This window comes from Sturnira hondurensis, unplaced genomic scaffold (assembly GCF_014824575.4).
Source record: "Sturnira hondurensis isolate 20B ecotype Veracruz unplaced genomic scaffold, ASM1482457v3 Scaffold0007217, whole genome shotgun sequence".
NCBI lineage: Eukaryota > Metazoa > Chordata > Mammalia > Chiroptera > Phyllostomidae > Sturnira > Sturnira hondurensis.
Genome location: NW_028079848.1, coordinates 4,286,820 through 4,301,624, shown reverse-complemented (window position 1 = coordinate 4,301,624; position 14,805 = coordinate 4,286,820). Strand labels below are relative to the sequence as shown.

At 56.0% G+C, this 14,805-nt stretch overlaps 2 protein-coding genes across 5 annotated transcripts in view; both read left to right on the top strand.

Moving 5' to 3' along the window:
- Positions 1–9,605, top strand: part of RIPOR2 (RHO family interacting cell polarization regulator 2) — a 114,575-nt gene extending 104,970 nt beyond the window's left edge. For all 4 annotated transcript variants that reach the window (XM_037051394.1, XM_037051389.1, XM_037051390.1 and 1 more), the window contains 7 exons: positions 1,509–1,644; positions 2,787–2,948; positions 3,583–3,741; positions 4,577–4,779; positions 5,336–5,419; positions 6,409–6,499; positions 7,902–9,605. In XM_037051394.1, coding sequence (XP_036907289.1) covers positions 1,509–1,644; positions 2,787–2,948; positions 3,583–3,741; positions 4,577–4,779; positions 5,336–5,419; positions 6,409–6,499; positions 7,902–7,996 — 930 coding nt within the window. In that variant the 3' untranslated portion in view covers positions 7,997–9,605. The remainder of the gene's footprint in view (positions 1–1,508; positions 1,645–2,786; positions 2,949–3,582; positions 3,742–4,576; positions 4,780–5,335; positions 5,420–6,408; positions 6,500–7,901) is intronic.
- A 331-nt stretch (positions 9,606–9,936) lies between these two features.
- Positions 9,937–13,917, top strand: ARMH2 (armadillo like helical domain containing 2). Its single transcript, XM_037051454.1, has 2 exons — positions 9,937–10,204; positions 13,437–13,917. The coding sequence occupies exons 1-2, from the start codon at positions 9,937–9,939 to the stop codon at positions 13,862–13,864; spliced, it is 696 nt and encodes a 231-aa protein (XP_036907349.1). The 3' UTR covers positions 13,865–13,917.
- The last annotated feature ends 888 nt before the right edge of the window (positions 13,918–14,805 follow it).

Genomic DNA, 14,805 nt, shown 5'->3' with positions numbered 1-14,805 from the left:
GTGCACGGGGAACAGGAAGAGAGAGTGAAAGCAGAGGAATGGTGTTTGGGGGGGGGGGGTCAGGCAGGGAGCAGGTGGAGAAGGAGTGGGGACCGACTGGAAGCCCAGAGGTGGGTGAGGAGGAGGGTCTGGGGAGGCTGGCCGTGGGTGGTGCGGCATCTTTGTGCCAGCTTGTAAGGGGACGTAGCAGTCACTTCTCCTCCCCAACGTGGCCCCAGACCCCTGATGCGCTGAGGGGCCTGGTCCGAAGTTACCCTCCCGCCACTTGCCCCCCCCCCCCCGCCCGCCCCCGATGATCTCACCTGTTGACTGTTGGGTTCACCAGTCGAGGTGCTGAGCCAATCCGGCAGAAGACTGGGTTCTTTTTTCCGGCCCCAATGGGTGAAGATTGTTCTGCACTTGTAGCCATTTGAATGGGGTGGTTCTCACAGCTCCTGCCCTCGCTGAGGCTGAGACCCTACGGAGCAAACTGCCTGTTCCCCTTTCACGGGCCATCGCAGCCTCCTTCCTGCGGGGGGCGTGGCGAGAGCGTTCTGTCCCAGGGACTACTTGGGCGCAGTGTTGGGGCGGTGCCTCTCCCATGACCAGGCCACGGTTACAACCACTCACCTCCGTGGCGCAGAACACTCTAGAAGAGCCAAAGAGACGTTCTAGAGATGAATGGGGGAGTGAGGATGGAAATCTTAATTTGTAACTCGCACCCACTCCTGAACCAGTGAGTGTTGGTGCCTCACTGCAGAGAGATGGACACGGACATCCCATGAGGGCCGTAGTGCCTGTAATTACGTTTAAAAGGAAGTAGTTCAGTCCTGGCCGGTGTGGCGCAGGGGGCTGGAAGATCCTGTTTGTCTCCGAGGCCAAATGCGTCAGGCAGGGCAGGACAGTGGCACAGGCTCTGCCCACCAGGTGGGCAGGAGGCACAGGGGCAGATTCCCCGGCACAGGTGCCCGGTGCTTACCCTCCTCTGGCTTCTGACCTGCACGCAGGTCAGTCACTCACTGTGTAGGTGGCCTGGGTCAGCGTCCTTAACCTCGCTGTGCCTCAGTTTACCTCCCTAAGTCCCTGGGTCACAGTGAGAGAGAAGGCGAATCTGCACAGGCCCAGGGCTCTGACCAGCGCCCGGTCCCCGAGCTCTCGCGGTTACGTCGGGAGAGACAGACCGCGGCCCCAGCCATCACGCACCGCGCTCTCAGCAGCTCCTGCTGCATGGTTGGCGGACGCGCCGATTCGCAACCTGAGCGTGCCCTCCACGTTTCTTAAGAGAGTTTATTAATTTACAGTGGCCTGGCAGCAACACTGCTAGAAATTTCCAGAATTTACACGTAGGTGCCCAAAACCCCTCCAGAACTTTAAAGCAGCAAAACCCTGTCTGGGTGCTTCGGGAACGGGGAGCGTCATCACAAGGGGATGAGGGCTCCGGGTGAGTTCAGTTGGCGTCAAGGTCAAGGCCAGGAGGGAGAGCGCTGCAGACCACATAACAGAGACAGTGCTTTTGTGTGTCTTCTCAGCAAATCGTTTTCTCGAGCAAAACCCCCTTGGTGGCGAGAAACCTCTTAGCGAAGCTTTCCAGGGAAGTCCAGGTGATGGAGCGACTCGCTGCCGTCAGCGACGAGAGCGTCGGGCACCTCGGCTCCGTCGTGGAGGGTGAGTCCGGCAGGGCCACCCCGTCCGCCTCCGCTGCGTCTGCTCTCTGGGCGGCCGCTCGACGGGTAGCAGAAAGGCGCTCACAGAGCAGGGGTGTCGGGGGCTGTCCCCACAGCTGTGTGGTCTCGGTAGCTCCTGCTTCTGCTCTCAGAGTCAAGCCGCGCCCACCCCCGCAGGGGCCTCCACGTCCAGCGGACGGACACTAGTGCACAAGCAGAGCCCACATCACCCCCAGGCAGTGTCACAGGCCGCGTCTGCCCGTGCAGTTCCGATGGGGGACACCTGACCAGGGTGGTCCTGACCTCACAGATCTGCCTGGAGCAGCTCCCACAGCGGCGGAGGGTCAAATGCGGGATGCTCCAGGGCCTGATAGGGACCCGCGGCCTTGGTGGGTGAGGGTCTCTGGCAGAGAGTTTTGGGTGGGGAGCCTGTTGGGGGAAGATGCCTCTGAGCTGGTGTGGTCAGGTGATGGGACTTTTGTGGAGACGAGGAGACAAGATGCACCCCCTCCCCCCCACCCGCCTTCCCCAGGTTGGCTCTTCAGCGGGAACAGCAGGGCGCGGCCTCGCTGGCTCTGCCTGAGGGAGCCAGGGCGGCCTGGAGAACTCCCTGTGCACGCTGCCCCCCACATCTGACCTGCCAGGAGCAGGGGACCTTGACAGGTGTCGTGACCCTGTGCGTCTGTGCTGTGGCGTCGTCACAGGAAGCCAGAGCACGGGCCTCTGTCGTGGAAAGCCGACAGCTTGCTTGCTGTCCAGGCTGCATGAGTTCCTCCTCATAATGTCTGGGTCCCTTGGGCCACCTGCAGACCAGCGGTCTTTAAAAACAAAACGAAACAGCCCTGGCTGGTGTGGCTCAGTGGACCGAGTGCCGGCCCACGGACCCATGGGTCACCAGTTCAGTTCCTAGTCAGGGCCCAGGCCTGGGTTGCAGGCCAGGTCAGGTCCCCAGGAGGGGGTGTGCTAGAGGCACCCACACAATGGTATTTCCCTCTTTTTCTCCCTCCTTTCCCCTGTGTCTAAAAATAAGATAAATAAAATATTTTTTATAAAACCACCAAACCATCGAAAGGCCGGCGGCACAGCCTGACCCGCCCCCACACAGGCCCCCTCCCCCGCCTCACCAGCTTGCTCTCTTCCCAGCCATTCCCGAATTCCACAACAAGCTGCCCCTGCTGTCCTTCTGGACCCAGTGCTGCGGCTCGGCGGGCGCGTACCACAGCTCAGCGGACAGGGTGTTCCGGCAGCTGGAGGCCAGCTTCGCCACAGCCGTCAACCGGGACTACCCGGGACTCGCAGACCCAGGTGGGCTGGTGGGCGGGCGGGGGGACAGCACTCAGTCCCGGGGACCCTGCCCTGCCCCCTCAGCCACCCCGACACAGGGCTTCCCCGGCCCAGACAGCATCAAGAAAGAAACACGGGACATGCTCTGTTTCCAACATCAGCAGTGACTTTGCAAAGCACTGTGTTTCTGTACTGCTGCGGAGCGATGTTGCCAGCGCGGGGGACTGTCCAAGGGCATCACCACCGCCCACTGCACTAAATAAAGGGCCCCTCCCCGCTCCTCACAGCACCGAGACAAGTGCGTGCTTGTGCTGACAGACGAGGGTGTGCTGGGAAGTCTGTAGAGCCTCTGCAGACGAGCCCAGCACAGGGAACAACCCCAGTGCCCATCAGTACAGAGCAGATAAACCACCATATATTCAGGCGCCGGGGTGTCCCACTGGGGTGTCCCACCACAGTGGGCAAGGGGGACACGTTACTGGTGCAGGCACCATATGGAACAAATCCCACGGGTGTCACACGTGGTCACTGTACCCTGAGGGTTAGTCCCTGTGAGCTCCTCACTCTGTCCTGTTCCACAGTGAGAAAAGGAACGACGGACGAACCAACGGCCATATTTCTGAAAAGCTGCTTTGTGTCTTCTCTCTCCAAACAGTGTTCCGCACCCTGGTGTCCCAGATCCTGGACCAGGCGGAGCCCCTGCCGCCCTCCAGCCTGTCCTCGGAGGTCATCACCGTGTTCCAGTACCACGGCTACCTCACCAGCCACGGCGTGAGCGACCTGCCGAGCTACCTGCACCAGCTGGCCCAGCAAGGTGGGCCGTGCGCCTTGGAGACGCGGTCTCCAGATTGACTGATGGGGGGTGGCCTCCCGTCTCAGGTGGTCACAGTCTTTAGTTGAGTTTTTAAGTAGGGGCAGTTATTTATACAACAGCGAAATTACAAGAACATCTCCAGCAGGAGAAATAGGAAATTAAAGCAAAACAAAAATTCTTTGTTCACAAACGTGTCCGTCGGGTGGGGGATTCCGCTCTGTCGCCAGAACGGGAGTTGGCTTCCATCTGCCATCTGTACTGGCCACACACGCCCGCCCTGATGCTTCTGCGGCTGACAGAGGCCGTGCCTGGGGCTCTAGGTGGGGGTTCGCCCAGAGTCCTGACTCGCGGGACACGGTGTGTCCAACTGGGCCCCCAAATCCTGCTTTTTGTCCGTCTCCACACTCCAACCACGACCGGGACTCCACCAGGCCCGGCTGCCTGCGCGCCGACAGGCGGGAAGCAGAGATGGGGTCCCTGGGGCCCAGGTTGTGCCTGAGGGACGTGGTGGAAGACAAGTTTGCTGTGTCGGGAAGACTGTGGCATGCGTGTGCTTGGATTTCTGCCATGGTGTGTTTTCACATCTGACGGTGTAGCTCGTCCCTGAGTTATTCTCGTAGCCGTTAGCCGTGGAGAGCACATGTACTTTCCCACGTGTGACCTGCCACCTGCCTCCACCGGGCCGTTGGAGTGACCTGTCCTGTTCTCACTCGGGGGAGACACGCTGTCTGTCATAGGCCCCTGGGTCTGTCCCTGCGGATTTGCTGGACCCTTGCCGACAGCGGTAATGAGCTCTTTTCGGTGTGTGTCCCCCGACCCCCCACCACCCCTCCAGTCTCCCTGGTGCAGAGCCTGCCGGCGCTGAGGGAGGACAAGCTGCTGCAGGCCGTCGGCAGCCTCGCCGCCCACAGCCTCCCGGCCCAGCAGGAGGTGCTCCGGACGCTGGCCCTGCTCCTGACCGGGGGCCACAGCGGCGTCAGCCAGGCCGTGCGGCTCCACCTGGCCGAGGCCGCCAGAAGCGAGCACTTCAGGGAGAAGGTAGGCAGGGACCCGGCGGCTGCGGGACTGAAGCGGCCTCGTTTCCCATCACCTGCTCTGAACAGGTGGCCGTTTTCCTTCTGCATCATAATCGGCTTCTGCTTATGAATGATGCCTCCTCGGTAAAGCAGTTTTTAAAGTTGAAATTTACTTTTCGACGGCCGTTGGCACTCAGCACTATTCTACAGTACCTTCAGGCGTACGGCACGGTGGTTAGACACTTGTATAATCTACGAAGTGGTCCCCGGCGAGCCTCATGCCCACCGGTCACCGTACAGAGTTCTGAGGCTATTACCGACTGTTTCCTGCTCTGAACTTCACATCCCCATGAAAAACAATATAAACTACAAAACTGGGTTGTGATAGTTAAGTGTCCGTCCGTGCGTTGAATTTTCTAAAAAGACAGCTCTTTAAGTAAACAAGAATCGTGATGGTTCTTTGCGCTGAAGGTCATGTGGAGCGTCTTTACCGGTAGCCTCTCGCAGGCAGTAAAAGTGACACAGACCTTTACCATGGCCACCAGGCGTGTCCTCACACTGTTCTCCCTCCTGTCCAGGCTGTGCTCTACTACTGTGAAGCCCTGAGCGCCCCGGACCTGCAGCTCCAGAAGGCAGCCTGCCTGGCCCTTCGAAGCCTGCAGGTGAGGCCGGTGCGGGGTGGAGCCAGGGCTGTTGGCGGCCGTGGGCCGGGGCGGGGCCTGGGCAGTGGGCGGGACAGCTCTCCGGTGTGTGTCTTCCCCAAAAGAGAGAGGAGGGGACGATTCACCCGGTGGCACTGGGTACAAAGACAGCAGGGCCACGAAGACCATGCAGAGGACTGCAGTCCAGCTTGCGGGTGGTGCCCAGACCGGCCCCTTCCTCCTGGAGGGCGGTACTCTGCACCGGGTGAAGGACTCTTTCCAAACCCTGCCCGGCCCCAGCTCCCGGCCTCCACACCGCAGGCTGTGAAAGCCAGGGTGGTGCAGGGCTCCTTGCCCACGCCCGACCCTGGACACAAGCCACAGCGCCCGAGGTTCTCAGCCCAGGGGTTCCCAATGCTGGTCCCCGTCCGCCCCGCCGGCAAATCGCCCGGATCCAGCCACGCCACCTTCCAACCGTCAGCACTGCCACCTCCCGGTGGGGAGCCCAGCTTTCTCCCAGGAATAAAACCCCAACTTGTGTCCATGATCAGCTCCCCTGAACCCCAGCAGGAGCAGGCAGTTCGGAGCGGCTCCCCCCACCCCCCACCCCGGAAAATTCTCCCTGGGCACCAGCTACTCCCAGCACTTCCCAGCCCCATCTTCCTGGCCCCATCTTCTCCGCCCCTCTGTTACCCAGCTGGATGTCAGCAGGAGCCACCCCAGACTCCACCCGTCTCACCCCACCTCCAGTCTCCTGAATCTGAGAGGAGCCCACAACCACCTCCCAGCAGCGACCCCCCACTCGTCCCCTTCCTCCCTCAGCCCCATCCTGTAGACTCGATTCCTGAACAGACCCCTGGGGTGCCCCAGAATCTGCCCCCGGGCTCCTGACACCCAGCTGGGCAGCAGGGGAGGGGGCAGGCTCCCCACCGGTTCTGAGACACTAAGTCTCACACGGCCCCGACATGCGTGTCAGGGCGTGCCGTTGACTGCCCGCCTCCTCCTTGCAGGCCACGGAGAGCATCAAGATGCTGGTGACGCTGTGTCAGTCAGACACTGAGGAGATCAGGAAGGTGGCCTCCGAGACGCTCCTGGCTCTGGGTGAGTTCTTTCTGCAGGGTTGTTGGCACGGAGCCCTCAGCTGTAATCGGTTGGTGGCACCAGTGGGGAAAAACCACCCCAGGCTGACTCTGGTGGCTGTCAAGGTCACAGAGAATCCCTGGCCTCTGTCACCCCCGAGAGCGTCACCTCGTTAGCGTTCTTCCTGGGTGACCATTTATTTCATGAGGCTCCATTCTGGGGTTGAGCGTGTCGCCACGGGCACAGAAGTCTTCGCCGGCGTGGCTGTGTGTAGCACAGAAATCACTTCCCTCCCTGCAAACGTGCCCAGGGCATCACTAGTTGGAACTGTGTTTCTTCCTCGTGTTCTGAAACAACTGTGAGCGAAGGCAGGCGTTGGTGACGCAGGTCTCTGGAGTACGGCCTCCGCGGGCGGACCCTGTGCGGGGCCCACCTGAGCTGCACGGACAGTAGCTGCCCGCCCGGCCCGAGCTCTCCACCCGTGGCCGCCGCCTCTCGAGGCGAAGGTCCTGCTCCAAATGCACCCGGCCGGGTCGCCCTTCCAGGGACTCGTGGGTGTGACTTGTGACCCTGTAAAGCCTCTGAAGGGATGAATCATTTCAGACTCGGTGTCCTGGGAGGCCCGGTTTCCCCGACACGGCTGCGGATTATAAATCCGCTGCGTTTCTAAAATCCACCAATCTTAATTTGTTTCTAGAATGTCAGTCTTTTTCCTCTTGCGTTTCTTCACAATAGAGTTCTGATTGAGCACAGCTAATTATTTCCACCCCAGTCTCTGAATTAAATGGACAGAAGCTTCTTATCATTAGTCAGTCATCTGTGCTTCGTTTTCCCGTTTTCCGATACCATTTTTAAAAGAGGAAAAACGGAGCAAAAGAGTCAGGTAATTTACAGACACACATGGGCTGCTCAAGACGGCCGTCCTGACAACTGGACTTGCTGTGGGTGGTAGGCGGACACTGTCACCACATTGACGTGGCACGTGGTCCCCTTTTGGCTGACGTCTGAAAGCCTAGGTTTGGCTTTTATGAAGGACCATGTAGATGTGCCCACATGTAACATATCAAGGCCATGTAGAAGTCGCACGCTCTGACCTCAAGAGCCTGCCGTGGCCACCCGCGCAGTGCCCCCGAAACAGAGCCCGTGCGGTGTGCAGGGACAAACCGGTCAGGTGAATCCCGACACCGAGGGCCCGCAGGCTTCCCTGTTTCACTCCCGGCATCCTTCGCACCTCTGGCCTTAGCTCAAACGTGACAACATCACGCATGGTGACAGAGAGTGGCTTTTCCTCTCCTCACATTAGCATCGGTGAAAACCAGCGGTCCCTCCCTAGACAACCAAGCTGGCACTGACCTCCCCCAACCTGAGTGAGGGGCGCAAGGGTCAGGCTAAGGCTGTGCTCCTCTTTCTCGCTGTCACCCAGGAGAAGACGGGCGGCTGGCCTACGAGCAGCTGGACAACTTCCCTCGGGACAGCATCGGGAGTCGTCAGGGGGCGGAGGTGGCCACGGCTTTCTGAGGACCAGCTGGCCCGGCCTCCGCGGAGCTGTCTCCTCAAGGGCCTCCCGTGCCAGCGGTGCTGCGACGGAGCTGGCCGGGGTCTCCAGCTGGCAGCGGGTTGTGGAGGCCATCTGGACGCCGTGCCGGTTCAGCAGCATTCCGTCCGGATCCGCCGCACCTCGCCCTCCCTCGGCCGGTGCGCGGGGCCCCGTGCGATCCAGCAGGTTCATCACGTGCTCAGCCGAGTCTGAGCCCCTCCTACCTGCGGTGGATGGGATTTCAAAATAGCCATCTCTGCGCTTTTCCGGAAGTTCTTCTGTGTGCGTGAACCAGTCCCGTGATCGATGCTTCGGTGCACATGTGCGGCTTGCGGTTCTTCTCCGTTGTGTTCTCAGGGTTGAGCGCCCCCTCCCCCAGTCACCCCCACTCCCCTCCCCACCCCACCCCCACACTGGAGCTGCACCAGCTGCCTAACTTTCCCTTAAATGCAAAATACGAAAAAGAATTCCTTCAAATAAAAGTTTGCCTGCAGAACCTGGTAGAACGACACATTGTAAGAGTTGAATGTTTTTTACATTGCCTTGTTTCAAATGTCCACTATTTCTTCCATTTCTTTTCTTCATCCTGAAAGTTCCAAAAGCACCTTCCCACGGTGATGAAGACACAGGTGGGAGACTCCGGGCCACCTGATCACAGTCGCACCCGTATGCGCTGAAAACAAAGACCTGCAGAGCGTACGCTTTTATTTTTTCAAAAGCAAGAGCCATTTTTTAACAATATTTTTCAATAGAGGTACTTTGCTGCTAAGACAAATCAAAACCGAACGTCTGGGTTCAGAAGGCTGGGATGCCCTTTGAGGTGCGAGAGCGCCTCCAGAGGAGCCCTTGCTTCCGTGACAATTGCCGTGAGGTCAGGGAGCCGGCCGCGCTGCGCACTGCGGGCCGCTTCCTGCCCCCACCGGTCCCTTGGCCAAATAGTCCACCAGCAGCCAACCTCACCGTCGGATCAGGGTGAAGTGCAAGGCCTCTCGGGAGCTGCTACTAAGTAACTTCTCTCTTCCCCTTAAGAGTCATTCGAGGTGAGAAATGCCAAGATATCACATTGCGTGTGAGTGTGACTGAAACTGTCCCCTGGATGTGTTTGTACACAATACCGTGTAGGTGTCATTTTAAATAGTCCTATTTTAGCAAGACCTTGAAAAGCAACTCTGATTTCATTTTAAAGTTCACGTTGTTTGCCAGGCTTCCTGGCGAAGAGTCTTTCGACTGTGAAGTTACAGTGTGTATATATATTTGTACATTTATAAATATTATATATATGCAGATAACCTTCCTTTTAAAGTACATTGTACAGTCTGTAGTGAGCATGTTTAGTCTTTGGTCTACATGAAATGGTTGACACGATTCTTTTTACAGAACCTTAAATCACAAATGTTACAGTTTTTTGTTTGGTTTGTGGCTTTTTAAAAAATTTTTTTTGGAATATTGCATGAGTAATTGACTCCACCCCTTTGTACTCACTTCTGCGTCTTATTTTTTGGTGAAGGGGGTGCTTTTAGTTTTGTGGCGTTTGTATCCACCACTGTCTGTATCATGTAAGTTACAATAAAAGTTATTTTTTAATTTCTAGTCTCATGCGGAGTCGGCCGTGTTGTTTTCGCGGGCCCTAGGGAGCTGGTTGGAGCACCCACACTACACCTCGTTCCCCTGTGAGATTCCTTCCTTCGTAGAGGAGGACAATACTCCTTACTTCTCAGGTGCTTTGTAAAGCTGCCAGGAGAAAAGAGACTGGAGCTACTCTCAGGTCAAAAGCGTCATCCTGGACGGACCCCAGTCCCGGGCCCAAACCCGGCAGTCCCCCTTTGCTCCCCTGGCCTGTGTCGGCCTCTCCACTGTGTTGCTAGGTGACAGACGAGCTCCCCGGGTTCTCAGCTATTGTTCCCGCCGGCCAGTCCACAGGATGGACGGGGCCCAGGCGCCTCCCGTGCAGTTTTTAGCCCGGGTTTGTCGGTACTTTGTGGGGCTGTACCAGTGCCTGCAGAACTTCTGGAGCAGCCGTATCAGGGCCTTTTCCGTGAAGAAGGAAGAGGAGGAACGTCTCCCGGCCGCGGAAAACATTTTCCACAAAGAAAAAATGGTGGTGCTGGGCCAGGTGTTGAAGAACAAATCTCTCGCCGTCGAAAATAGGGCCCAGGCCGCCTATCAGATCGGACTGTTGGCCTTCACAGGTACTGCCTTACCCAGCTGTTTTTTCTCCTCTGCCCCCCCAATCCTCCAGTATCCCCCCCTTAGTTCATGTCCATGGGTTGTGCGTGTAAGTTCTTTGAGTCCTGTTTCCGTTGCCATTTTTTATCTCTCCCCGCCTACGAACCGTGCTGCTGCTTCCCTGTTCCTTCCCCCATTCCTCCCCTCCCCCTCCCCACTGAACTCCCTCCCTGTCCATTTCTCTGATTCTGTTCCTGTTCCAGTTGCTTGCTTAGTTTTTGTTTTCATTGTTTTTCTTTTCTTTTAGGTTCATTTGTTGATAGTTGTGAGTTTGTTGTCATTTTACTGTTCATATTTTTTATCTTCTTTTTCTTAGGTAAGTCCCTTGAACATTTCATAAAATAAGGGCTTGGTGGTGATGAACTCCTTGAACTTGGCCTTATCTGAGAAGCAGTTTATCTGTCCTTCCATTCTAAATGAAAGCTTGGCTGGATAGAGCAATCTTGGATGTAGGTCTTTGGATTTCATGACTTGGAATACTTCTTTCCAGCCCCTTCTTGCCCCCAAGGTCTCTTTTGAGAAATCAGCGGATAGTCTTATGGGAACTTCTTTGTAGGTGACTGTCTCCTTTCCTCTTCCTGCTTTTAAGATTCTCTCTTTATATTTAATCTTGGGTAACTTAATGATGGATATGCCTTGGTGCCTTCAGGTCCAGCTCCTTTGGGACTCTCTGGGCTTCCTGGACTTCCTGGAAGTCTATTTCCTTCGCCAGATTGGGGAAGTTTTCCTTCATTATTTGTTCAAATAAGTTTCAAATTCTTGTTTCTTCATTTTGTTCTGGATAGATGTTTGTTTTTTTCCTTTTGTTCCAAATATTGCTTTGAGTCCTGGTTTCTTTCCTGTCACTGTTGGTTCCCTGAATGTTCTTCTTTATTTCACTTTGGGGATCCTTCATTTGTTTTTTCACTTTTCGACGAGGCTCAGCCAGCTCTGGGAGCGTTTTGATCACCAGGGCTTTCAGTTCTCCATCAGATAGGTTGGCGACATCCTCCTCACTTAGCTCTTTCCGAGGCGCTACTCCAATCTTTCATTTGGGCCTTATTTCTTTGTCCCCGCAGGACTGAGAGGTTGTGAGGGGGCGGGGCCACCCTCCTTGCTGAGCCGCCGGCGGGGGCGGGGCCAGAGAGGGAGCCGCCCAGCGGCCTGCGGGGCTCCTGCACTTTTCCTCCTGCTCTCAAGCAAGACAGGGAGCTTCTCCTACCTCCACAGCCGTGGCGGAGTCCCCCTAAGCCAGCCCTTCCCTTGCAGACCCTGGAGCCCCACAGCCAGCTCCGCCCGCCAAGGTAAGCCTTGTCTCAGTGGTTTTTCTGAGTCCACCTTCGGGTGCACCGCTTTCCAGGTCTGGTGGTTCTGGCTGATTTTTTCTTTCATTCCTTGGTTGTCGGGGTTCCATGCAGTTTGATTTTCTGGCGCTTTTGGTGGTTTATTGATTTCAGACTGGTCGTTACCCTCTTTTTGGTTGTGCGAGGAAGCGAAGGGTCTCTGCCTCCGCCTCTGTCTTGGGTGGAACCTGCCCAGCCATTTCCAAAGCCTTTTGTTTACAAAACTCCGTGAGCGATCCTCATAGTTCTCGCCTTAAAATTCCGAGAGCACTTCCTTTGCTAAATTATTAGCATTTTTGTCTTTGCGCCAATTATGATATTACTAATTATTTTCTCCTCGAGGCTCTGGGTTTTTTTTTGTGTGTGTGTCCATCAAATACCTGACTCACTGTTCCCTGCTTTTACTAATTAAAAATATATAAACTAAAATTGACCATCAAAGTTCTTACTATAAAAAACATCAAAGGAGCGACACGAAGTTGATATAATGCCAACGTAGTGAGTCACTTGACTTCATTTTTTTTATCTTGTAAAAAGGCATGTCACAGAGAATAGCTGAGAAAAGTAAATAAGAACTTGTTGTTCTTATCTTAAAACACCTGCCCGGCAAGCCGCCAGGCACTTTTCCCGTGGAAAGCAGCGATTACCGTCCGCTTGGCTAGAAAAGCAAGGGGCAAACCATTTAAACACGCAGCGGTCTAACAATTAAGTCCCAACACGTCCCTTTTTCCTTCCTAATAAATTCTGGGATTTGCTATGACACGCTATTGATTGGTAGTCCTCAACAACACAAGTCCTCAAGAACTTATTAGAAGTTCTTCTTTTTCCCAATTTTTTTATTCTCGTTCACATACATTTGTCTACATTCCCCACCCCCCCACCCCCCGCCACCCGACTCCTTATTAGAAGTTCTGGCTGGTAGCTCTAAGTGTCCATATTTTTTAAATGGGAAAATGAGTTACTTTAGATGTACTTTGATAGACTAAATCTTTCAAAGAATGTGTCGGTGAGAGAAAACATTCCATTTGTCAGGGTTGGGGGCCACAGAAACAGAGAGAAGACAGGAAACTGAGACTCCCCCCGCACACCGGGCCTGGATCCTCACACACCTGCATCCCCCACTGCGGGGAAGAGCTGCTTATAAAAAAGGGTCGGAGCCTTTTAACTTGACCTTGCTTAGCTCCAGCTGTGCTGGTGGGAAGTTAGGGGAAGGGCTTATGCCCCGGCTTCAGTTAAGGCTGTAACGTTGACTAGAACATTCTTGGGACATAAGAGAAACACAAGCCCAGTGAAAAGTCCAGGGCTGGACTCCAGCTGCCCCACCGTCCAATGGTCCCTGCGATGCCTTCACAGCTCCTGTCTTCTTGGAATTTGGAGTTTGGACTGGGACGATCGGGGGTCAGGAATACATACGAAAAAAGTGGAGTCCAGGTGGGGTTCAGCGAGCAAAGCAAAGAAAAGCTTGGCAGGCACGTGGGCCCCACCCTGCGGGAGCTGGGCCATGGCACGGGTTAGGAGATTGGGAGAGGAGGGCAGAGCTCGTGAGTGACCTCTCCGGCCACTGGACGCGGGACATGGCTCTGAGGCTCAGCCTTCCAGTTTTCCCCGTCGCTGCGCCAACACGCTGGTATTTCTTCAAGTCCCACAAGCGGAGGGTGAGAAATGACACAGTGAAGGCGACTGACTGGGTAAACAAACCACAGGCTTCCTAGGTACCAGACCAAAGCCTCTCCCGTCACTCCTTGTCACCACACACATTCCCAAGTACCCCAGTGTCCATCCGTATGTAGAATAGGAACACCTGAGCTTGCCTGTCACTGGCCGCCAGGGACGCCAGATCCCCTCTGGAAACACACAAACGCTTGTCTTGCAGGAGGCCCAACGGCGGGGAGCTTCGCGGCCGAGTACATGAAGGACGTGGCCCTCTTGCTGCAAAATCGCCGGATGGCCCCGAAGACGAGGATCCTGCTGCTGCAGAGCGTGGCGTGCTGGTGCTACTTGGACCCCGCCAGCCAGCGCCAGGCCCAGGCCCTGAGGTTCGTCCCCATCCTCACGGCGTTTTTCGAGGACTCACTGGAGTCGACCTCCAAGAGTGAGGTCAACAGCCACCTGCTGGTGAAGTTTTGGACGTGCTATGTCCTGTCTGTCATGACGTGCAACAACGCGGCCTTCATGGAGGAGCTGAAGGAGCACAATGCCCTGCGGGGCCACCTGCAGCTGCTGGCCAGCGAGAACTGGAACGGGTGGCCGGAGAACTTCGCACAGGTGCTGTATTTCCTGATCGGTTTCCACAGGAATTAGCCGCCCCGCGCCCGGCTCCTGGGACGACCCTGGAGAATGGAAATAAAGGACAGAAGCCGATGGAGTCTTCCTCGGTGTTTTTCTTTTAGGGGGTCGAACACCCCCAGGTCAGCTTCCGGTTTCTGCAAGAACCAGACTCAGGGCGCGCACCGCCGTTTAAAAGTGACCTCATGAAGGCCGAGTTCCCGGAAGGGGAGGTCGCAGGAGGACGTGAGGGGTGCTGGCGGGATTTGTGGGGCATTATGTGACATCACACCAAGACACTCAGACCTGCCAAACCCTAACCCACCCCACAGCCCGCCCCCAGGGCCCTGCGTACAGCATGTGTGTCCCATCCGCCCTGTTTCAGGGGCCACGGGTGTTTCCTGGCAACCAGAACATGAGCTTCTTACACGTCAGGCTGATGCTCCGACAGTTGATACCGAATTGAAAATCAGATTCGTCGCCTAAAGGCAGTCCTTCCAAGTTCTCTTAGTTGACTCCAGCCAGTTTTGGGGTGCTGGAGCCTTAACATCCATACCACCCCAAGTTCCCTCTTGAAACTCATCCCCAACACCCCCCAACCCTTACGCCCCGCCCCCCCCCCCCACATGATCCCCAGGCAACTACTCTGCTTTGTCAAAGGGGTTTGGAGTCTCACCACCACCGTATTTACATAAACGCCCACAGGAGGTCTCTAACCTGGTTTCCCTCACCCCTTTCCCAACCCGGCTCACCGGCTCCTTTCTGTGGCTGAGCCACACGCTGCCGTGTGACCTGTTGGCTGACCTGTTCCCTTGTGGACGGACACGCCAGCTACTGCACATAAAACAGAACCCTTGCGGACTCATCTGCACGTGGTCGTTCGCTTTGCTGTCTCTCAGGGGGATACTAGGAGTGTCCCATTTGAGAAGTTTGCCACATCCAAGGTCACTAAGACTTTCCCCCCTTATATTGTCTTC

Bases quoted from the DNA above. Each gene is read 5' to 3' on its own strand.
- ARMH2 (XM_037051454.1), top strand. From the start codon at position 9,937: ATGGACGGGGCCCAGGCGCCTCCCGTGCAGTTTTTAGCCCGGGTTTGT. The intron at 10,205-13,436 runs GTACTGCCTTAC...CTTGTCTTGCAG, and splicing joins CGGACTGTTGGCCTTCACAG to GAGGCCCAACGGCGGGGAGC.